The sequence below is a fragment of the Taudactylus pleione genome, unplaced genomic scaffold (assembly GCF_031769625.1).
Source record: "Taudactylus pleione unplaced genomic scaffold, aTauple2 ptg000473l, whole genome shotgun sequence".
NCBI lineage: Eukaryota > Metazoa > Chordata > Amphibia > Anura > Myobatrachidae > Taudactylus > Taudactylus pleione.
Window position 1 is genome coordinate 7672847 of NW_028284875.1, and position 25336 is coordinate 7698182.

General features: G+C 43.3%; 1 protein-coding gene across 1 annotated transcript in view; it reads left to right on the top strand.

The window, feature by feature from the left end:
- TFB1M (transcription factor B1, mitochondrial) overlaps positions 1 to 25043 on the top strand; it is a 66544-nt gene extending 41501 nt beyond the window's left edge. Inside the window, exons 6-7 of the mRNA XM_088448964.1 lie at positions 23306 to 23433; positions 24457 to 25043. Coding sequence (XP_088305090.1) covers positions 23306 to 23433; positions 24457 to 24703 — 375 coding nt within the window. The 3' untranslated portion in view covers positions 24704 to 25043. The remainder of the gene's footprint in view (positions 1 to 23305; positions 23434 to 24456) is intronic.
- The last annotated feature ends 293 nt before the right edge of the window (positions 25044 to 25336 follow it).

The window sequence follows — 25336 nt, forward strand, 5'->3', positions numbered from 1 at the left end:
ACAAAACCAACCTTTAAGTGTACAAACAAGCGTCTTTTGTACTGTTTTACAGTACAGTTCTAATTTTTTTCACAGCATAAATAGCAACTGTTCAAATTAGACTGCAAGATGTAGAGATAAAATGTTCTTCACTGTGTCATGGAAGACATTGTGACTGCTTCATTCAACATTTTGGAATTGTAATTAGGCTGCACAGAACAGAAACCTATATCAGGTTATAACAATAATATGGAATGTAACGTCTCCAGGCTCACTACCTCCTATCTGCTTTTTGAATGTCATTAAATGAATAAAAAGCGCATTAACCACTGAACTGACAATTACATGAAAAAAACCTACAATTTCTGATGTTTTAGAAAAAAAAAATTATGTTCTACTTTAAAACTTATTGAACCATTTTAGAGGAATAAAATATACCTGGAAGGGTATCTAGCACCCCTGTTGGGGATTTGTCTAGCAGGCTAATGTAGCATTACTGCCCACACCCCCAGTGGCGTGTCTCGGGGAGATTGATGATCATTCCTCCCTGCTGCAGCTGATCTTTGTACTTTTAGAAATCAGCGTAATAGTGCTAAATGGGGAACTGAAGTTCCCGCCAAGTGATCAACAGTGATATTGGTAGTCAGACACCACTACGTCACTTTTGGGGGGGGTCGGAAGAGCGCGAGGAAATCCTTTCGCACAGATCTCATTTCCTATTTTACCACTTAAATGACTGGCATGTAATGCAGCCGGAGCCAGAAGTCCTTCCTCTGGCAAGGTCGCATCACATGTGACCACATCAGCCACTCTGCCCCCCAGCTACTGCAGGGGAGATCGTTCTGCGCAAGTGCAGAATGGATCTCCTGCTTCTGCCCCCCTGCAGCGATGTGGCTGGCATCACTGCCAGAATCTCGCTCCAGAATTTCGTGCGAACAGCAGTTTGGGGCGCATGCGTCTACACTTAAAGTGGGAAGAGGGGAACTTCAGAGCACCGCTATGCTGATCTCTGTGTGTGCAGAGATCAGCTGCAGCAGAGCGGACTGATGATCAGTACCCTCTGCACCATGCTCCGCTGCGCTCTGCATCAAGGAAGTGAAGTGGCGGGGCTAGGCACAGGGGGACATCTGTTTCCATGTGAAAGGGGTATAACAGATCTCTGCACTGCAATTATCATGCAGGATGTAAGTATCTTTTGCTGGTCCGTTTCAGTCAAATAAAAAGTAATAACATAATTGTAAAACATTGGGTAATACTGAGTTTTGTTTTAGCACTGTTTGAAAAAAGTTGCATGTGGTGCAAAATAATAAAGTAATGGTTATTGAAGTGACATCTAATCTATGGCTACAGATAGTTAAATATTGCAGTTTTGAAAAGTAGAATTTAAATATGTTTCTTCTTATCAAAATTCCTTTCCTCCCTTGCCAATTCCACCCACAGACTTTAGTAAAGGGCAAAATAATCACGCAGGAGTAATTGTGCTTGCATAATATGATCACTGTCTCTATGGCAAAACAGGCTTGCACATCAGGTTGTGTGTGCTGGATGATGCATATCTAGTTCAACTATAATATATTGGCAATTATATGTAAGATACCCTAGTAAAAGCTTTTAAACCTATTTGCGTTAAGGAAGGGTGGAACACCATTTGCGCCACTTTTGTACTGCATTTTCTTATCTTAACAGTTTTTAAAGATATACCTTTAGAATTTTTAAATGTTAACTATTTAAAAAGTAAGCCTTTATCTTCATTTTTCTATTGCTAATCAGTATAATGGTAATAAGGTATATATGACATTTATGACTCGCTTATATTATCAAGTATTATGTGGATGCTGAACCACAGGAAGCCTGAGCTGACTGTTTCTTGCATATGTACACAATATGGTCACTTAGAAGCCGGCACAGCCTGTGTAACACTTCAGAGTGCTAGTGTGTACGGATACACCAGTGATGTCGCAACAGGCATAATTGATGCGACTTATTATTTAACATCCTGTATCTGTATCACTTTAGATACAGTTGGGCGCCCATTAATTGTCGGGACGCGGAGTCTAACTCACTTTGTGGTCTTCACCAGTGACCCCTCCTATTGGGATTTGGGTTTCGCCGCACCAAGTGAGCAGGTTGCGGCCCTATGGTCAGGTACCTGGGAGTGACGAGGAGACTGGGAGATGACACTAGGACTAATGGTGGGTACACACTACACGATATGCTCCCTGAGCGATATCGTGTAGTGTTGTCCCCGGCAGGCTGTGCTCAATGTCGTTCATGACATTGAGCACAGCCACTGAACGATATCATTAACGATATCGTTCAGCGCCGGGCTCTCTCCCCCATTCCCTGACATGCAGCAACCTGACGAGGTCGTGAGGTTGGCCTGCATGTCAGCCCGATGAACGATAATGACGAACGACCTGCAGGAACGCGCGTCGTCGTTATCGTTCATCTTTTAGGGGTTAAAAATGGACGATAAAGTGGACGACTGAACGATAACGATATCGTTATCGTTCAGTCGTCCACTTTATCGCCCAGTGTGTACGCACCTTTAGATGACTGAGACACTGCGTACAACATGTAACGATATGGAGTGGAGATGAGTACTCAGAATAATGAATGCAAAGAATAACTGTGGGTTTGTGCACTGGTCTGTACTGAAGGAAACTTGTAACAAGAGAACACTGGGGATCCCAGCATGGACTGCACTAGGGAGTATCTCTGGAAATCCAGGCACAGGACTGGTACAGGAGAATGGCACTAGGAGTCAGCACACAGATGCTGTTCTGAGTACACACGCTGGAGAAAGTCACTAGGAATATATCACTAGCAGGAAGGAATGTGGACCCTGCAACGCTGCTACAGCAAGTATTCACTGGAAGTAGCGAAGTTGAACAGCAGCTTCCTGTTCCTGGAGTCAGACTAAATACCCTTAGGTAGTTGGTCATTGGATCAGAAGATCAGCTGAATGACCGCAGGACTACCTGTGGGAGAGACTAGTCAGGTGATACGGACTAACATGGCTGCGCCCATGTCCGCCGCCGCGGGAACCAGGACTCACGCATGGAAGTCTTAGCAGACTCCGGGGAGAATACTCAGCCCACCACTCACCTTCTACCCCGGCGACTGAGCACCTAAGCTCAAGGACACCAACGCAGCGGTGAGTAACGGCCGATCCCAGGCCGCATCCTGACACAAAATAGATCATTACACAGCTTGTGTGGACACCTTGTCCTAAAAAAGGAAATTGTCAATATAAGGAATTAACTTTGTATATTTTGTATATTTACTCTCAATGCATCGTGAAATGAAGCATGTGTTTTGAGTGACATTGCCATGTTTTGCAAGGTGATTGCACCCTCCTTATAACTCATCCATCACCTGCCTCCAAATCGCACCGATCCCAGCTTATTTCCAAGGGGAATGGTCACAGCATTTTTACTAATTAAAATGTATGCCTTTATTATCAAATTGATTTAATCATCTTATGCAATTTAACGTAGCCCACAGTTCCATTTACATGCTCCTAAAACATCCTCACTAAACTTAGCCTACGTACAACACCTTTTTGCTACCCTGTTACGCTCATTCAGCTACAAGTGGAGATGCGGCTGCGATGTGTACAACTTGAAATTACTCAAAGATGCGTCCGCTTGGCACCAGATCATGTGCAGCACTAAAAAAATCGCAAGATCTGTTAAAAAAACAGGCTTTCAAGATAATTACTTTTATGCTGCAGTTGACTTTGAAATTGCCATGTTGCATATATATGGGATGGTATGAATGCAGTATTCATGAGCCAGATCAACTTTGCTTATGCACGCTTATTGACTACTACCTGCTTTGCTACTCTTTATTACAGAGTGAGATTACCTTTATGAATTTGTACTCCATTCAGAGCACCTATGGTGTTTTTGGACCTGTACATAATACTGCGGCTAACAGCTCCCGATGCCCGGGTTACCTACGTTCGGTATGTCAGGTTTTGGCGTGGGGTTAGTGATAGGCATCGGTATTTAGACGTCTATCATTAGTCCTGACTACATCCCGTTTTTTTGGACACAGAATTTTCCAGGATGCAAGCTATTGTGTCCCTATTCCTCACCATTTTCCCTATTGTGCAGCAGTTGTTGAGATTTTTTTCCACTCACTCCCCTAGGACTGCTTCTCTTTGTTCTGGCATCTTGTCCCTTCTGTCTCTTCTGGCACCTTGTCCCATCCCCTCTCTCACTCCTGGGACCCCTTCTTTCTGCCCTGCCACCAAGTTGACCCCCACCTTCCTCTCTCTCTTGTGACCCATCTTCTCTGCCCTGCTGTCATATCCCCTCTACTCCCTCTCTCCTGGGATCCTTTCTCTCTCCCCGCCATCTTGTCCCCTCTCCTGTCTCCTGGGACCCCTCCTCTTTACCCTGGCACTTTCTTTCCCTCTCCCTCCCTCTCTCCCCTCTGTTGTCCTCCTCTCCCTAGCCACTGAGAGCTGTGGAGTCTGCTCTAGTGTGCAACTACTAATAAATATTAAGGAGTTTATTTCTTTATCATCCATCTGGAGGCTGCCTTACATCTGGGTTATGTATAATAGTGGGTGGAGTCGGACACTAGCTAATTGAAAACTGTCTCCCACCCCCTATATTACCCCTCTCTTTCCACCGTAATCTGTCTTTTTAGTGCCTTTGGCGTAAGGCACTAGCTAGATAGGTCCTAGCTTTTAGTTAGGTTTTCTTTCTTTGTTTCATGATTTTGCGTGCTTAGTTCCTGGAGACAGACAACAAGCAACAACAGAGTTATATAGGTTAGAAGGTGTGAACCTGTATCCCACTCTAAAGACGGCCCCTGAGAGAAACTCCAAACTACCATGTCCCTGGGTCTCTCTCCATTCCAGACACGCATCTGAGGGGCCGCAGGCAAAAAGGTAAGATTTATTACAAAGTATAACAATCTTGTTGCCAATATACTGCTACCTGGTACACTGCTTTTGAGCAGATTGGCCAGGGCTGTAATTACTCATTGTTCCTGTAGAGCCAGCTTGTCTCACACCTCCCATGGGCTGTTCAGCACAACACTTCTTCAATCCCCAGTTACAGAAGCAGCAACATGCTGCTGCTTTTAAAGGAGAGAGGGCTTTGCTGGTTCCAGGACATCGCTGCACGTGCAGTCACACAGCGGTGATGTCATCAGGCAGGGCCACAAGTAGTTTCTAGGCCGGAGACTAAGACAGGTGGCCGGAATCAATAGAGCACCGTGGCACAATGAGTGCTGGAGTAGTGAGTAGACGCTGCTGCGCATGTAGTCGCGCAGTAGTGACATCAGGCAGGGCCGTGGACGCTGGAGGCTATGACTACAGGTGTCCTGAATTAGCCGGACCCTGCAGCCGGCCACGCCTCCACTCCCCCAGGTATTTAGTTTGTTTTAAATACAGGCTGCTGCAAGGCCACAGCAGCTGACTTCTGTTGGCAGTCACGCAGACTATGGGGGATGGAAGCCTGACAAGCTAAGCAGTTATCTGGGATTTTTGCTATTGTGTAATTAACCTGGTGTGTTCTGGGTGTATATATATATATATATATATATATATATATATATATATGTGTGTGTGTATATATATATATATATATATATATATATATATATATCTCAGTTACTGCACTGTCACTGATAGTAAGGCAGTAACATACAGGTGGGGTGTGTGTGACATTTTATTTTACCCTTGGTTTATTGGCAAAGAATTTGGTCTTTAATGGCCAGGGTTTTTTTTTGCATTTAAACAAATGGGTGAATAGAAGTCTTCATTAACCTATCTTTTCTATTCATTCAGGGCTACACTTTTTTCTATGAGAATTTAGGTAGCTATCTTTTTGAAGTAGACTTGTTTTTCTTTCTCAGTATGGATAAGTCAGGCAAATGTTGTAAGAAACAAGTCCCTGTTTATATTTGTACAAAATGTGAGAAAAAATTGGCAAAAGGTACGGACCAAGGATCGCTATGTGCTGGCTGTTCACAGGGGGTTTCATTATCGGGTTGATCGGCTGAACAGTTGGTGATGCCTGATTGGGCTAGAGCTATGGTGGACACCATAGGTGAATTATGTCACTTGAAGGAAAATTATATGATACCCTGTGCTCAAGCATCTCCTTTGGCTGATGCCTCGATAGAGCCCAAATGGGACCAAAATATGGAACGATGTCTCGCTCAGTTGGCGAAGCCTCTAAATAAAATGGCACCGTCTGGAGGGGCCACAGCCATTAAAAAGCGGTCACATTCCTCTCTAGATTTTTCTGGAGAAGAGGCTTCAGCTACTTCACAGGAAGAAGAGGAATAGAGTTATGACTGGGAGTCACCCTCCCAGTTTGAGGTGTCCTCCCAGTCAGATTCAGGAGTTTCTATGTTAATAGATGCAATCAGGGAAACTGCAGTTACAGGAGGCAGCTATGCCAGATACTAGTGAAGTTTCTTTCTTTAAACTGTTAGAAAGAATGAGGATGTTCTAAAAATCTTTATTCACCTTGTCAGCAGTATTGCTGCAGCCAATTCTGGCCCGTGCCTGGGTGGTAAAGTCTATCGGTCCTTTAAAAACCAGTAATCATCTGATTTTATCTGAATCTAAAGGTAACTTTTTAGCTGATCAGATTTCTGAAGCTCTAACCTATATAGGTGATTCTTTATTAGATACTATTCAGATAGTCTCATATCTCAGCCACTAGCTGTTTCTGCCAGCCGCTCGCTATGGCTTAAAACCTAAAACATGCTTTAGAAGACAATGCCTTTTTGAAGGAAGTTCTTTGTTTAGTCCAGAGTTAACCAAATTATATCTCAGGTTAAAGGAGGAAAAAGTCATTACCTTTCTGTAAATACACCTAAAACAAAAACTCCTAGGTTTTGTTCATCTCAGAATGAAAGCAGAGGAAGATTTCAGGCTTTTCGAGGTGCATATAGGGGTCCCCGAAGAGGGACCTTTAGGGGATGGGGAGGTCCCGGCACCAGTCGGCCTGCTGCTCAGCCAGCAGGTAGATCCACATGACTGTCATGGGACTGGGTCCCGTCTTCTGGTGGGAGGTCGCTTATTCAAGTTCCGGGAAAATTGGATTCTTTCCAATACAAATTTTTGGATAAGTCAAATAGTCACCAGGGGTTACATTTTAGATTTGAAGGGGCCTGTTCAAAAAAGAGTCTTTCCACTCCTCTCCCTGTGGATGGTTGCAGAAAGGCGACTCCTTTCCGACTCCGGAGTAATTATTCTGGTCCCGGTACTACAGCAATGCCTGGTGTTCTACTCCAATCTTTTCCTAGAAGACAAACCAGATGGGTCATTCTCAACCTTAGGGGGTTAAATTCTTATCTTCACTTGGAGAGATTCAAGATGGAGTCAATAAGGTCAGTTATTGGTTTAATGGAGGAAGAAGATTTTCTGGCCTCCATAGATATCAAGGATGCCTCCATATTCCTATATGGAAAGGTCATCAACATCTTCTGCGGTTTGCAGTGGGGCATCTGCATTTTCAGTTTCAGGCCCTGCCATTCGGGTTGACCACCGTTCCCAGAGTATTTACAAAGGTTATGGCACACATGATAACCCTACTCAGGAGTGGGGGAATAAATGTGTTGGCTTATCTGAATGTTTTGTTGCAAAGGGCTCCCTCAATAGCTCTATTGCAACAATTTATTCAGATTACAATAGGTATGCTCCAGAGATTCATCTGGATCATCAACTTTCCCAAATCAAATTTAATTCCATCTCAGAAGTTGGTATTTTTGGGTCTTCTCTTCGACACCCAGTGTCAGAGTGTTTCTTCAACAGGTAAAGAGCCAGGATCTTCAATCCCGAAAAAGGACCTTTTTACAGATTTCTCATATCTGTTCTAAGGGCTCTGCAGATATTGGGGAAAATGGTAGCTTCATTCGAAGCTGTTCCTTTTTCCAGATTTCGTACCCGACCTCTACAGAACCAATTGCTTCATTGATGGTTGAAACCAGACCCTCGATTAAAACGTCAGATGATCACCACAGACCCCGCGGTGTATGCAAATCTGAACAAGGGTTGCCAATTGTCGGTACAGGACTGGAACATTGTCACCACAGATGCCAGCCTAACAGGCTGGGGGGGGGTGGTTCTGGAAGACACTTACAAGGGCTTTGGTCTGTCCAGGAGACCGCTCTTACTATCAATATACTGGAACTAAGGGCAATTCGATATACATTGATACAGGCTCAATACTATCTAAAGAATTTACCAGTACACATCCAATCAGACCATGCCACAGCAGTTGCTTACATAAACAAGCAGGATGGCACACACAGCTTGCTAGCAATGAGGGAGGTTTCCCACATCCTTCATTGGGTAGAAAATTGATTTCCGGCTATTTCAGCAGTTTACTTTCTGGTGGTGGACAACTGGGAGGCGGACTTCTTAAGTTGCCTCAGTGTGCAACCAGGAGAATGGGAATTACACCAGGAGGTGTTTGCAGAAATAGTTGCCAGATGGGGATCTCCAGACATAGATCTAATGGCTTCTCGTCTCAACAAGAAGCATCCAAGCTACGGATCTCGGTCCCGGGATCCTCGGGCATCTCTGGTGGATGCCATGACCGCACCTTGGGTATTCCAGCTGGGGTACACCTTTCCTCCTCTGGCAATGTTACCAAGGGTAATTCAGCGAATTCGACAGGTGGCACGGCTGGTCATTCCAGTGGTTCCAGACTGGCCATGCCGTTATTGGTACGCAGTTCTTCAGAACAAGTTGGCAGACGTTCCATATAGTCTGCCTCTGCGTTCAGATCTGTTGCTTCAGGGTCCATTCCATCACCCCAATTTGCATTGCTTTGACTGCATGGTTCTTGAATCCAAAATTCTGAGGGCCAAGAGGTTTTCAGAGTCTGTGGTGAAAACCATGATACAGGCTCGTAAACCAGTTACTTCCCAGATCTATTATCGAATATGGAAGATATATATTTCTTGGTGTGAACAACACAAGTTCAAACCGGAAAAGTTCAGTGTCTCGCCATTTGTCTCTTCTGCAAGAGGAGTTGGTTAAGGGTCTGAGATTGGCCTCTCAAGGGACAAGTTTCAACCTTATTGATCCTGTTCCAAAGGAAATTGGCCACCATTCCAGAAGTTCAGACCTTCTTGCAGGGGATTTTTCACATACAGCCTACTCATGTCCCACCAGTTCCTCCTTGGGACTTGAATTTAGTTTTGGAGGCTCTCCAAAAGGCACCATTCGAGCCTTTTGGAGTCTGTAGAATTGCGATATCTCACTCTGAAGGTTGTTTTCCTTTTGGCCATCACCTCGGCCAGAAAGGTATCTGAATTAGCGTCTCTTTCCTGTAAAGCTCCGCTTATTATTTTTCATGAGGATAGGGTAGTGTTAAACCTTCCTTTCTGCCAAAGGCTTTCCACATTAACCAAAATATTGTCCTTCCGGCTTTCACTGTTGGATGTGGTACGTGCGTTATGCATTTCCCTGAATCGTACTGCGTCTTTGAGGAATACAGATTCCCTGTTTGTGTTGATCGGTTCAACGAAAAGAGGCTGGCCTGCCTCAAAAGGGTCCAATGCTAGATGTGTCACTAATGCCATTAGGCAGGTATATTTGTCCTCGAATGTGACTGTTCCGGTCTCAATTTGGGCTCACTCGACTTGTGCTATCGGAACATCTTGGGCTGTACAGCATGGCACCTCATTTGACAAGCTCTGCAAAGCAGCTACCTGGTCATACGTACACACTTAAAATGTTACCACTTCCATACATTCGGTGCAAGGGATGCCAGTGTTGGGCTGAAAATTCTTAGAGCGGTCGGTTCAGACGCTCCCCTTCCCCACCTTAATTGGCTTGCTTTGGTATATCACCGAGATGGAAGGTATCCCCCAGATGGATGATAAAGGAAATACGATTGTTTTTACTCACTGTAAAATCTCTTCCTTTGAAGTCCTTCTGGGGGATGCCACTGTTTCTCTGTTCTTTTTGTGGCTCTCCTCCAGCTTTGTTACGGTGGAAATGGAGGGGGTTATATAGGGGGTGGGAGCCAGTTTTCAATTAGCTAGTATCCGACTCCACCCACCACTATACATAACCCAGATGTAAGGCATGCCCCAGATGACTCCAAGGAAGAGATTTTACGGTTTATAAAAATCGTATTTTATAGATGAATACAATCAGCGCAATGCTAAATTTGAAAACAAAATGTGTCGCCTTACACTTACGAATAATAGCAATGTAAAAATAATTCTGTACATCTTATGGGGCACACTGTGCTGAATGTGATTTTTTTTTTTTCTTATATCCTCCTGAAAGAGAAACATAAACAACATACAGAAATATACTGTAGTATATTGTTACTCAAAAGAACATAGTCGCATCTGTGAGAAAGTTGGAATCTGTGAAATTAAATAGTTTCCTTAAATCCCTCCAGGTAAAGATAGGATGGTACTATAGTACTTTTTACGTATTTCTGTTTACTAGACTGAAGATGTGGTTAGGCATATCATAAATAAATCCTTGTCTTTAGCTGGATCATTCATACACGTAGACACCTCCAATGTACATAAGAAGAAAAATAATCGGATCCTTGCGCATTATCTTTATAACATAGTAAATAATTTATTTGAAATTACTCTCACATTTAGTAAAAGATAAAATACTAACCATGGTAACCAATTTACCAAACTCATACCAGAAATCAGATGGACAATAGGCATGTAACAAAAAGGGTAGAAGTTCCGGTATTGGGTATACTTCATAGCTTTTTCAAGCTAGTATATGTAAATGTTATTTTGAGTAACTATATACTACGCTATATTTCTATTCTGTGTGTTTATCTTTCTGTTTTATGAAGATAATGTTAGGGCACATGCGGGACTCTTTTGAGTATAGTCCAGCTACAACGTTGAGAGCTGGAATTCTTGGCTGGATGCGGCCGTACAACAGCTTTGAGAGCTGGAGGGAGACTTGGCTTGTTGGGCCTGAAGGCCATAGATGATGAAGTGAGCTTTTGGCCGTGACGCAGACTTGAGGGCTGCTATTACTTGGCTAGTTGTGGCCAGTGGGCCGTGCAGCAGCCTTGAGGGCTGGTAGGACTTGGCTGGATGCAGCCAGTGGGCTGTAGAATATGAAGTGACCACTGGGCCGTGCAGCAGCCTTGAGGGCTGGTATAACTTGGCCAGATGCAGCCAGTGGGCTGTTGAATATGAAGCAGCCACTGGGCTGTGTAGCGACCTTGAGGGCTGGAGCAATTTGGCTAGATGCGGCAGAAGCCGGGAATAATAGAAGCAAAGTCACTGGTGTAGGAGCGCAGGACTGCACACTAATGTTGCTGGAGTGCGGCCTGTGCCGCCGAGTTGATGCAAGCAACTGATGCAGTAGTGTGGTCTGTGCCGCCAAGTTGACACAAGCAGCTGACGCTGCTTGTGGGGCCTGTGCCACCTGGATGACACAAACGGCAGGTAATTAGTATGCAGGGCTGTGCAACCTGGATGACAAACGGTCGATCAGCAATATACTATTGGAGGCAGGAAAACTGGGGCTCAACTGGAAGACAGGAGACAAAGCCAGAACCGGAAACACGAAAACTCTTATCACTGGCATCGAAGGAGCGTTAGTGGCAGCAGGATATAGATGCAGGAGCCAATCTGGAGTGATCCACAGAATGATGGCCAGGAGGTGGGTGGAGATTCAGTGAACACTTGCCCTGTGTACACCTCGCGCAGGCGGCTTGTGATAGTACCCCCCCCTTGATGAGGGGTTAACCTAGACCCCTGCTTGTCTGGAAAGTTCTCCAAGAATCTTCTCTGCAGTGTAGGAGCATGCAAAGATCTTTCTGTAACCCATGAACGCTCCTCTGGACCATGCCCCTTCCAGTGGACAAGAATTTTAAGACATTCACAAGATATTCTGGAGTCCAGGATCTTCTCCACAATAACCTCCTGGCGTCCCTGGACGAGTACTGGTGGAGGCCTGATTGGAGAAAACCTGGAAGAAAGGAACACCGGCTTCAGGAGGGAACAATGAAAGGTACTGTTGATCTTCAGAGTCCTAGGTAACTTCAGCCGAAAGGCTACAGGGTTAACCTGAGCAATGATGTGAAATGGGCCTCTAAACTTAGGCCCCAACTTTTGTGACCTCTGGCGTAGGTTGATATTTCTGGAAGACAGCCAGACCAAGTCTCCAACTCTAAAATTACAGGGCCTACGGTGCTTGTCAGCACACACCTTGGACCGCCCAGATGCTTGACGGAGAGCATGATGTACCTTATTCCAGACTGCTCATAGCCTAGAAATGGATGATGAAGAAGAGGTACTGATGATAGGGGCTTCAAACTAGGATGTGTCCCAGAGTTGCAATATAAAGGAGAGACGGAGGAAGCAGAATGGCAAGAGTTGTTAATATGTGAATTCTGCAAAGGGCAGAAGTGGAACCCAATTGTCCTGGCACTTAGAAATGAAACAATGGAGGTATTGTTCCAAGGACTGATTAGCCCGCTCCGTCTGGCCATTGGACTGTGGATGGTAACCCGAGGATAAGCTCACATTGATGCCCAGCTTCACGCAGAAACCTCTCCAAAATCGAGCCACGAATTGTGTTCCATGTTCCGAGACGATATCCACGGGAAGACCATGAAGCCTGAAGACATGTTGTAGAAAGAGTGCTGACAGTTTGTTCGCACATTTTGTTCCTCTTGCCAAATTACTATCTTGGAGAAAAGATCCACAATGGTCCAGATGACAGAACAATGGGTAGAGACTGGAAAATCTACAATAAAGTCCATAGCAATATGAGTCCATGGCTTAACAGGCGTAGGCAGAGGAAACAGGAGCCCTCGAGGAGTGGTTCGGATGGTCTTATTTCTAAAACAGACATTGCATGCCCGGACAAATTCACGAGTGTCTCGAGACATGGACTGCAACCAGACAGAACGAGAGAGAAGTTCTATAGTTCTAGCTATGCCTGGATGACCTACTGCCTTGGAACAATGGAAATCCTTAGCACATCCTTACGAAGTTTCTCAGGGATGAAGAGCACACCCGATGGTTTCTCCAAAGGAGCTTCGGACTGACAAGCCCTGAGAGAATCCGCCAGAGTCCTGGTGACGGCAAAGTGGATCCTAGAGGTTGGAATGATGGTCTCTTCTGAGGCTTTGGGAGGAAGACTGATTGATAGAGAAACTTTGGGAAAGAGCATCTGCCTTGATATTCTTAGACCCTGGTCTAAATGAGATGGCATAATTGAACCGGGTGAAGAATAGGGCCTGCCTCGCATTCAACCTATTCGCCGTCTCAATATAGGCCAGATTCTTGTGGTCTGTGAGCACCGTCACCACATGGTTAGTCCCCTCTAACCAGTGCCTCCAAGCTTCAAAGGCCCACTTAATTGCCAAAAGTTCCCAGTTGCCGACATCATTATTCCTCTTTGCAGAGTCAAATTTCCTGGAAAAGTACGCACATGGATGAAGCTTGCCATAACTACTTTTCTTATGCGAAAGGATAGCGCCCACATCAACTTCAGATGTATCAACCTCAACAATAAATGGAAATTCTGGATTGGGATGCCGGAGAACAGGAGCTGATACTAAAGCCAATAGAAGTGTGTTAAATGCTTGAATGGCCTCAGGTGACCTAGTGACCTCGGCTCCCTTCTTGGGAAGTTCTACAATGGGTGAAACTATAGAGCAGAACGACTTCACAAACCTGCGATAATTCGCTAAATCCTGGAACCGCTGGATGGCCTTCAGCGCAACGGGTTGTTCCCAATACAGGATGGCCTTCACCTTGCCGGGATCCATAGAGAAACCTTGCGAGGAAATAATGTAACCCAGGAATGGTACCTCCTTTACATCAAACTCGCATTTCTCTAATTTGGCATACAAGTTGTTCTTCAGTAGCCTTTGTAAGACCTGCCTCACATGTCTCCAATGTTCATCCGTGGACTTCGAGTAGATGAGGATGTCGTCCAGATAGATCACTGCAAAGACTCCCAAGTGTAATCCCTTAACACCTCATTAATGAAATCTTGAAATACGGCTGGGGCATTGGAGAGGCCGAAGGGCATGACAAGATATTCAAAGTGTCCCGAATGGGTGTTAAATGCCGCCTTTCACTCGTCTCCTTCTCTGATGCAGATGAGGTTGTAAGTGCCTCTAAGGTCAATCTTGGAAAAGATAGAGGCCTCACGCAGTTGGTCAAATAGCACGGACATGAGTGGCAAGGGATAAGCATTCTTGTCTGTGATTTTGTTAAGTCCGCGAAAGTCAATGCAGGGTTGGAGAGATCCATCTTTCTTCTGGACAAAGAAAAACTCCGCTCCCACTGGGGATTTAGAAGGACGAATGAATCCCTTATCCAGAGCCTCTTGAATATACTCCTGCATGGCCTTCTCTTCTGGAGTAGATAATGCATATAGTCTGCCCTTAGGAAGCCTGGCACTGGGCCATAAAAATCGTTGGCGCAGTCGAACGGTGACGCGGCAGAACATCAGCCTTCTTTTTGGAAAAAACTTTGGCCAGATCACGGTAAGGAGCAGGAATGGATGAGGACTCGGCCGAGACAGTGGCAGCAAGACTAACAGAAAGAGACAAACATTCGGAGAAGAAAGTCGATCCCCACTCAAGAATTTCCCCAGTTTGCCAATGGATCATGGGGTTGTGTCTCTTCAACCAGGATAACCCCAGGACAACTGGAGCCAGCGGACACTGAAGAAGTTGGAATGACAGTTCCTCCCGATGCAGAGCTCCCATGGCAAATTGCAATGAAGGGGTCCAGCAAACAACTGGAAGCTTGGAGAGATTTGACCCGTCTAGACCAATAACCGACACAGGTGTGGATAAGGGTTCAGGTTCCAGGCCCAAGGTCTTGAAAAGGTTATGTCCATAAAATTCTCCGCAGCTCAATCAATGAACGCAGGAATGGAGACTTGGTTGTGAGGGAGAGAGATGTTAGCGTAAATAAAGACAGAACTTCCCGGGGAGATAGATGCAAGGCCTAGATGTACCTCCCTCTAGCTCATCTAAATCTTGCCTTTTCCTTTTCCCGACTTCAGTGGGCAAAGCTGAGCCATATGTCCTTTGCCACCGCAGTACAGACACAGACCCAATGCACGTCTCCTCCGTTTCTCTTCGGTCGAAAGACGAAGCGCTCCAAGTTGCATAGGTTCCTCGGACTTGGGCGGCTCTAACCATAACGGAGAACGTGGAGGTAGGGACGGAAATTTCTTCTCCACTCGACGTTCACGGAGCCGTCGGTCGATGTGGATAATCAGGTTCATGAGGTCATCCAGAGAATTAGGGGCAGCATACTGGACTAAGATATCCTTTATCTCGTCAGACAGCCCACAAGCCCACAACGAAACTGGCTTCGCAAAGCTGGGTCATTCCAGCCAGAATCGACCGACCACCTCCAGCATTCTGGGCAGTAGTCCTCAGCGGCCTTGTTTTCCTGCTTTAGAGACCTGAGGCTGGGTGTGATATGTATTACCGGCGGGCGCATGGCCGTCGGTTCAATTCCCGACAGCGGCTACCTGACAGCGCTGGAAATCCCGATCATACTAAAGGTAAGTATCAACTAACCTAACCCTCCTTAGGGGTGCCTAACCCCCCTCTAAGTGGCTAAACCTAACCCTAACCTCGCCCCGGGTGTGCCTAACCCTCCCTCCCCCTAGCCTAACCCTAACCTCCTGGGGGGGTGCCTAACCCTAAGTCCCTTCCGGGAGCCCTAAACCTAACACGGCTGTCCGCTGCGGTGCCTGGCATCCGCTCGATCGGGATGCCGGGCGCCGGTCTCCAGACGTTGGCCAAATTACAGGCGTCTACATTTAGACGCCTGTCATTTTGTTCCTAGTCGGGAGAAAGCAGTCTGGAAGCCGGCGGTCGGCATTTAGACTGTCGGGTTCCAGACTACATCCCCTGAGGCTAGCCTCTGCCATTGCCATTTTATCTGGGTTGTCGTAGAGGAGCCCTAAAGTGCCAAAGAATGCCTCGACTGTCAGCAGTGCAGAGGTAGTTGAGGGAAGACCAAAGGCCCATGTTTGCGGGTCACCCTGTAACAAAGAGATAACTATCCCTACTCGTTGGGCTTCGGAACCCGTGGACCTAGGTCGGAGCCTAAAATAGAGCTTGCAGCTCTCTTTGAAATGAAGGAAGTCCTTTCGGTTACCTGAGAACCGATCAGGCAGATTTAACTTAGGTTCTAACGCAGTGGGAGCTGAGGCGCCTCGGGTTTCTTCAACCCGGAAGGAAAGTTCTTGAACTTTCTGCGTCAGAACCTGTATCTGTGCAGCTAAAATTTGAGCAGGATTTTGACTAGGCTCCATTATAGAGGATCACTATATCCAAAGAAAATGTCTGGCCGGTGATTGCGTGACTCTTTTTTGAGTATAGTCCAGCTACAGCCTTGAGGGCTGGAATTTTTGGCTGGATGCGGCTGTACAACAGCTTTGAGAGCTGAAGGAAGACTTGGCTTGTTGGGCCTGAAGGCCATAGATGATGAAGCGACCTTTGTGCCGTGCCGCAGCCTTGAGGGCTGGTAGGACTTGGCTAGTTGTGGCCAGTGGGCCATGCAGCAGCCTTGAGGGCTGTTATAACTTGGCCAGATGCAGCCAGTGTGCTGTTGAATATGAAGCAGCAACTGGGCTGTGTAGTGGCCTTGAGGGCCGGAGCAACTTGGCTAGATGCAGCAGAAACCAGGAGTAATAGAAGCAAAGTCACTGGTGTAAAAGCACGGGACTGTGCACTGATGTTTGCTGGAGTGCGGCCTGTGCCGCCGGGTTGACACAAGCAACTGACACTGTAGTGCGGCTTGTGCCGCCGGGTTTGACACAAGCAGCTAACGTTGCAGTGCGGCCTGTGCCGCCTGGATGACACGAGCAGCTGGCGCTGCAGTGCGGCCTGTGCCGCCTGGATGACGCAAGCAGCTGACGCTGCAGTGTGGCCTGTGCCGCCCGGATGACACAAGAAGCTGACGCCTGGATCACACAAACGGCAGGTAATTAGTATGCAGGACTGTGCCGCCTGTATGACCCAAATGGCAGATCAACCATATACTATTGGAGGCAGGAAACCTGGGGCTCAACTGGAAGACGGGAGAGAAAGCCAGAACCGGAAACACGAAAACTCAATCACCCTCATCGGAGCACCATTAGCACCAGCAGGATATAGATGCAGGAGCCAATCTGGAGTAATCCACAGAATGATGGACAGGAGGTAGGCGGAGATTCAGTGAACACTTGCCCTGTGTACACCTCGAGCAGTGTTTGCTGTGCGGCGGCTTGTGACTGATGTATACGAAAAGTAAGATCATTTGATGGTGCAAACGGTGCCGATTATGAACACACTATTTTTTTCTCAGATTTTGAATCTGTATTCGGCTACATTATAGCAACTTTTGTTCCCCTCCCCGGAAACATCTCGATGCTAACCTCAAGTTACTTTGTTTGAACTTTTTTCAGAAGAGAAATCTGTATGTAATTCCAGCTGTCGGGATGCCTACTGTCAAAATACCGACTGGAATCCTGATGGTTGGTATACCGACGGGTCGGGGAAGTATACTTACCCTCCCCCCCTTCTCCCCCTAACCCCTCCTTTCTTGTAACCTAACCCTCCCCACCGCGCACCTTAACCCTCTAGTGCCTAACCATAACCCCCCCCTTTAGTGGTCCCTAACCTCCCCCCAAAAAACTTATCGCCAATCCCGCTATGCTACCTAAACCTAACACCCCCCTCCCTGCAGCTAACAGCACCCCGGACTTACCTCGTTTGGGCTGGCGTCCTTCTGGTTTCCGGCGTCAGGATTAAGATAGGTGTCTGTATTTCAATGCCTATCTTAAGTCCCTTGTCTGGCTTCCACCGTCGGGATTTGGACCAGCGGCTTCCGGTCTCATAACTACATACCTTTAGAAACACATCTGAAGATCAAGATTGAATCATGTTTAATGCAGCACTATACACAAGTATAACTATTTTAAACTATCGTGCTTATTTATTTACCATCCTGTATTCTTTTGGCAGTTATATTAACAACTTGAAGATTTGTTTATTGAGAATTTGAGAATACTTATACTCTGGCCTTGATACTATGTATTGTGTTACACAAACGGCAGAGGTGTCATTGAGAATTGACAAACTACATTCCCTTACTATTTTATATGAAGGTCATTCAGAGACTTTGTGGATGATGTAGTCAGTTCATCTCCTTTTAGAGTTTTTTTTGTTTTCCTTACATCCTCCTTGGCATTAGCCCACTGTTATTAGATACAATTACAGGCTGGTACAAATCGGGTGAAAGTAGCAGTATGTAGAGTCCTATTTTGTCTTCCTGGTTTAGCCTATTCTCTAATACAAATAAAATAAAAGAAATCATGTGAATTAAGGACAGTTTGAAGTCTTAAATAACAGATTCTACATTTCACATAAGTAACAATATATATGTTTTGGAAAACTAATAAATCTAACAAAAAAGTGACCTGGTTGTTGATTAGCTTTATGTAGAACAATCTATTTCACTCCCCTGCATTACCAACATCCAATACATTTACCACAGCTATCATAAAGTTCAACTACCTTTTAATTATCCAGGATGTAGACTTTGATCATGGTCTCCAATCTGCAAGACCACCATCTCTAAACTAGCCAGTTGCAAACCTATTATCTTTTATTTATAAGGTGTTACAAAATGTATGCAGTGCCATGCAGAGTAAATATAGAAAATATATCACATTAAAAGGATAGAAGATCTTAAATACAATACGCAAAGGAATCCCAAAGCATAAGTACCAAGCATTAATATAACACCCAGGGCCGTAACTAGGGCATTGTGACGTGCCACAAGGCAGTGTACGCTGTTCATCTGTGCCCTACAGTTTTCTGTCTTAATATCACATGCAGTTCTTCTGGTAGCTGGCCCCTGCACTAGAACCTGCCAAGATAACGGATCAGAGATCCGTTTCTGACCTTCCTTCTCTCTGATCACCGGCATCTCCTCTCTGGCTGTCCCCTGCTTCTGTTCTCCTCCTTGTCCAACTCCCCCTCCTTCCCCCTCTCCTACCTTGCCATTTTTCCCTCATTCCTCCCATCTCCTTTCTGTTTCTGATCACCTCCTGTCCGTGTGCTGGGTGATAAGTAGGCAGCAGTGTGGTGAGCTGCAGATAACTCTGGCACATCTAAGGGTAGGCGCTGGTGTCTTTGGGATGGGAGGATGGAGATAAGCGAGCAGCTGGGCGGGAGGTGTGACATGATTATAACACTGTTGCTGGCTGCTATGTCTGTTACATACCTGTATGTGGGGGTCATGACAGACAGCGTCTTGTATACAGAGATGGGCACTCTACATAATGCGTGCTAAGACTTACAATCTATCCAAACCTGGCCAGGAGTGGGTGCAGTGTATTGCGTGTAAAGGGTGGGCTCATATTGCTTGCGTAAGAGGTGATGCAGTAGCATTTACTTGCACTAATTGCGAATCAGAAATAGTCAGTGAAGATGAGTGATGTCTGTCATTGTCATCAGACTATATACCAACTGTATGCCAAATGTGATTTTTGTGATAAACGTACAAACTTTTCAAATGAACTTTTTTTTTTTTAATAAGATTTTGTATAGATTATTTTGTCTGTAACAATTTGCCCCAACCCCGTATAACTTAATCCCATCAGGGGCAGATTGTTGATTATTTTTGTTCAGAAAAACTTGTTTATCATTGATAATAATAATTATTGGATGTAACTTACATCCAATATAAATAGAAGAAAGAATACAGTTTTGTTTGTAATTTTTTTCTGTTTTGAATTTCTGTATTTTTATAACAACTAGCACTGCCTTCCCCTACTACTGATTTGATAGCAATATGCTGTGGTCATTGTGCATTATGTGCAAACCTTTAATTGGTTGCCTACATATCCAAATAATTCTTATTGCCTATAGCTAATTTGTATGTTTTTCAGGATACAAGAAAACTTTGGTAAAGTAGGTAAAAGTGTTATTTAACAAAAATTTGTTAATGAATTGTGGGACGTTAACTGGAGTTCTGTTTTGCTGATATGAGTAACAAGTTATGTTTTGGAAAGCTTGTTTGTAGTAAGCACAATGTACTTTTTTAATCATGGTTTGTAAAGTAAATAAGCATAAATCAATAATTTTACTAAATTGTCCTTTCACAGATTAAATGGCTTTCTCCTATTAGTTGCCATAGCTACACTGGCTACATGATCATTCCAAGTGCATCCTTGCTTTGCTTGTAGAGCATTGTTTTGTTTGGGAATAGCATTATCTGTATGCTTTTATTGTGATTAATTTCAGTACTTTTTGTCTTAAAGTACATCACCCTAGTTTTCTCTGCTTTGTTTTTGTGATGCTGTGCAGTGTTATAATTTATTCCAGTTAGACTAGCAGGGTGAATTTAAAGAAATTAGTATTTTGTCTACATTGTTCATGAATAGAAAAAGCTTGCCATTTTTTCTGTACATGTAATCATTTGATGGTGGTAGCCAGGTCTAAGCTGGAAGGTCATTGTGCAATGCATTGCAAAGATACTGTTTAATAATGGCAGATAATCATGTTTCATAGTCATAGACTAACCCCATACCCCATCTTTGATATCATAGGCCATATCCAATTAATTAGCTCTCTCGGGGGCTATCCAATTATAGCCCCGTAGTCGGCCTGGCGACGGCACTTATCGGGGTTTTTTTTCGGGACCTGATGTGTCCCGAAAAATAATCCACGATAAGTGCCGTTTTTTCACCCCCAAAAAAGGCGAGAACACATAGGGCCGTGAGCTTATCGTGGCTCCTGTGTGTTAACGGGCAAATTATCCTATTAATTTGCCCGAATTAATAGGATAGGGAGAAAAAAAAATATCGTCGAAAATCGGGGATTATCGGCGAAAAATACCAGTTTTAAGTCTTTAAGTCTTCTTTTGTGATTCTTTTGCTACATTTCTTTATTAGGATGTATTCTACAGTCATTCATTTCCTTACATTTCTGTGGCACATATGTACATATATTATTTGTCGTTTTATCTCATATACCTTTTCTGATGCACATGTTTTGGTAGATGTATTCACCAATATATTCTGTTTAGGATCCTTTCGATGGTACACTTGCCGTTTATATATAACGGTATGGTTACATACTTAGTTTTTTTTATCTATATCTTCTTCATTTTTTATTATCTTTTGTATATGTATTATTATTGTTGTTTGTTTTCCACTTGGAATAAGTTTTACATTTTCACTTTATTCACATTCACTATTAAGGAACACAGTGGTGTGGAGTTTTTATGTTCCTTCTTTTTATAGGAGCGATTTGTATTTTGTTACTGTTTCTTCAATTTTTTGATGTGTGGGCATTGACCCACACCTTGCAAATTGCATTATATATGGTGACATGATGTTGACATTTCATCATGTTTAGCACTGCATGTCAGTGCCTCACTGTCTATTCACACATATCTACGATGTACAGTGGTCATTTTTCCTCCTATCCACCGGGGGCGTCAGACTGCTTTATCCTGTGTGATGCCTGAGTGTCTGACGCACAGTGATGATGTCAGACTCTGGCCCCCGGAGCATTACACTGCACCAATCACCTTGGACATTCCACTATAAAGGTATGTGTATTTGTTTTTTTCATTGTGTTCTTGATAAAAATCATGTGAGACTGAAACGTTGAACAAGGCAGACACAGTTGTCAAGTTTGATTCTTTCATTTCATCAGACCTGTGAGTGCCGCCTTTCCCTTTCTACATATGTAAGTAGGTGTTTTATTGAACTTCCAGGAAGGCACCAAGGCAAGTAATTTATTTAGCATTTATGTGGAGTGCCAGCCATTTGATATATATATATATAATGTATGTATGTGGTACTTGTGTCCAGCGTCATCCCCTACCATCCAAGTGGGCATAGAGAGGGAATATAACCATGTAGCGAGCCTGCTATATATAATACGCAGTTCATCATTGCACAGACATGCGTGCACACACTCACTGACAAAGACTACACACTGTCACACACACATACTGACACACAAACTGACAGACTACACACACACCTCTTTCACTTATAAGTTAATGCAGGCAAATAAATACAGCATAATTTAGTAAAGATTCCCACCTACCCCGCCAACAACCCCCGCCCCCTCACGCGGCAACCACCCCACGCTGGCAAGACGCCACATGCACATCTCCGCCGGCAACTCCTTTCCTCTGCTGCGCATCCCCCACATTTAATACACACACCTATGGGGCTCCGGGGGAAAGCGCCACATATACAGTCAGTGAGTCACTGGGCGGCAGCTCATCTTTCAGCCTCTCACGATGCACCATCGTCGGAGGAGCTGCGCACTGCAGCTCCCCCTTCAAACAGCCAACCCAGTCTGGCCAGTGCAAACAGCCGGCTGCTCATTCTCTTTGGAAAAAAAATGTTGTTCAGCTGCACGTTAATGGAGCTGCGGGCCGTTTCTAGGTACTCGGAAATCCCCCGTGTGCGCGGGTGATAATGACAAAATGTAACCTCTGAAAGGAACATGTGCAAATGTTATAATGATCATTACCTTTGCATGTGTACTAAGGTGAAATTAAGTCTGTCAGTATTTATGGCTTTGTAATCTTGCTTAAATAACTTTTTCATAAAAAAGGTTTATGAATTTGTTTAGATAAGAAATACTGTAAACAGTTTCCTCCAGTCATTACTCACACATTACTACCAGGAAAAAAAATTAGTGATCCCAGTTGGTTATGTCTCATAATGAGAGAACTGATAATTGCAATATATTGTACTTCAATTATGTTATAGTCTTTCAACATTACATTCAGGATAAAAGTTTGGCACACTTAATGAATGTTGTTCTGGGAGTGAAGCAAATTTGCTAATTAACTTCTACCTAGAAATCCATGCTCCTTCTTTTTTCCAATTTTTATCACCTGTACTTTATCATTTTTATTGTTCTTTATTTAAATTATTTTTTCAAAATGTATCATATTCTAACATTCTATATTCTATCCAGTTAATTAGCATATATTAAATAAGAGTATTTAATTAAAAGTGTTCACATGTCATCAGTCAACTTAGTATTCATTCAGAAATTATATTCATATTTTTGCCATTTTTTAAGTAATTGAAATAAGCAGACATAGTTGCTTTTACTCTGTTTTTATTTAGTTAGCCAATATAGTGGCTAGGAATTGTTTAAAAAAAAACACATCATCTTCATCAGGACACTTTCTACATATTGCTGGGCATGATTTCAAAAAGTCTGTTCTATATTTCAATATACAATACTTGGGGAAAAAAGTTTAGCACTAGAATGAATTAATGTTTTTTTTAAAACCATTAACATTTTTCTTTTCCTCCTACTAGGTTGATGTAGGTGTTGTGCATTTCACACCGTTAATACAACCAAGAATAGAACAGCCTTTTAAACTGGTAGAAAAAGTAGTCCAAAATGTCTTTCAATTCAGGCGGAAATACTGCTATCGAGGAATTTCGTAAGTGAGATATTGTCTTGTGTTTTCTCTTTTCTTTAAATATTATGGTTTCACACAAGTAATCTCAAAGTTCAGTTACTGTGTCATACTTCAGTGATTAAAATGCTTGAAATTAAATCAGATATAAAATGATGTTAGACAAATCAAGAATGGATGTATCAAGCAGATGATCATACACATTGAATAAAATTCATAAACCACATATATAAATTTTTTTCATTTATCTAAAATTTTATTTATATGTATTCTCTTTTTGTCTCATTGCAAATATTAACAAACAACTGATGGTTGCAGTTGAGTACATTTTATTATTCTTAACATTTAGGCTAATTACCCACAGTCTGGACCTAGAGCAGTAAATAAAATGTATCTAATCTGGGGAAGGGGTGGTGGTGTAATTAAACAATTTTACATTTCATTATAATAAAATACCTGTCATGCCTTTTTTTTTCTGTTCACAACTACTATTTCTTTGATATTACAGGTTTTTCATTAGATAAAATCATTGTACATGATACAATGTGAGTATATAAGACAGACAATCTTAATTAGCAATTCTATTATAGTTTAATTTACATATTTATTTACAATATATTCCGACTACACAATTTGACTAAAATGAAGAGCTATCTTCTTCTCTGGAGCTTTAAACTTTTCACACTTTTTCATTAACTAATGTCTGAGAACCAGGAATACTTCGATTTATTACATGGCAATCTCATGAGAAATATTGGTGTAAGTTACAATTATTGATGTAAGTTAAAAAAAAAAAAAAAGAAAAAGAACTACAATCATAAATTCACAAATGAAAATGTACGTAGTTTTGTAGTCATAAGTATTTACAATGGGACATTTAGAATATTAACCCACGTACATTGGGCCACAAGTTAGTTTTCTAATTTTTTCATTTTTAGTTTTAGTTCTCGTTCCATGGCCCACATATGGCTCTTTACCTTTAAAAAAAATGTAGTGCTGATCTGTAGCTGTCTTTATTAATACATTACATTTTATTATTTTCTACAGAATGTTATTCCCTGAAGCCCAGCGGACAAAATTGACACAGCATGTGCTCACATTGGCTAATGTAGAACCAACATTGCGACCATCTGAACTGTCAATGGTGCATTTCCAAGGGTTATGCAATGCATACAGTGAACTGTGCAAGCAGGATCCCAATTTATTTGCTTATAACTTTAGAGAGGAACTTCGTCTGAAAAAACTGCAAGATAACTCACCCCAGGAAAGTGAAGAAAATGATTCGGAAAGATAAAAATCAGATGTGCAAAATATAAATGGTATTGACAGAAACTGATTTATCTCAAATAGCTGCATATCTTTAAAGTATATTTATAGGTCAAAAGGAATTTTCCTGCCTGTAATTATTGATGAACCTGTATAGAGTACATTATGATGCTGATTTCTCTGTTGAACCATACCCTTAGAAGGAAATAGTTTGTTACGAAACCTGTAGAGAAGCAAGAGCTATTATTTCTAACTATACAAAACTGCTGCTGTTTTAATTTCAAGCCACTGCATTTTATCTTGTTAGTGAGTCACCCATTTTGTATATTTCTGTGACCTTTCATTAATAAACTTGACAGTTTAAGACATTTGACCTAATTACATAACATTTATACTACATAGTGGAATTGGGTACATTTTGATAGGTGAAAGATTATAGAAATAGGTGCTTCTCAAGCATGGTTGTACTTTGAACATTGGCGCATACAGCTGTAAAATGGGGGTGTGTACGGGATCCCGGCGGTCAGAATTCCAACACCGGCATCCTGAGAGGGTTAGGATACAGACATCCGTCGGCCAGTATTCTAACCCTCCCTCCCCACTGCCTAAACCTAAAATCCCCCCATCTGGTGCCTAAGCCTCCCCCCAGTACTTACTGTCG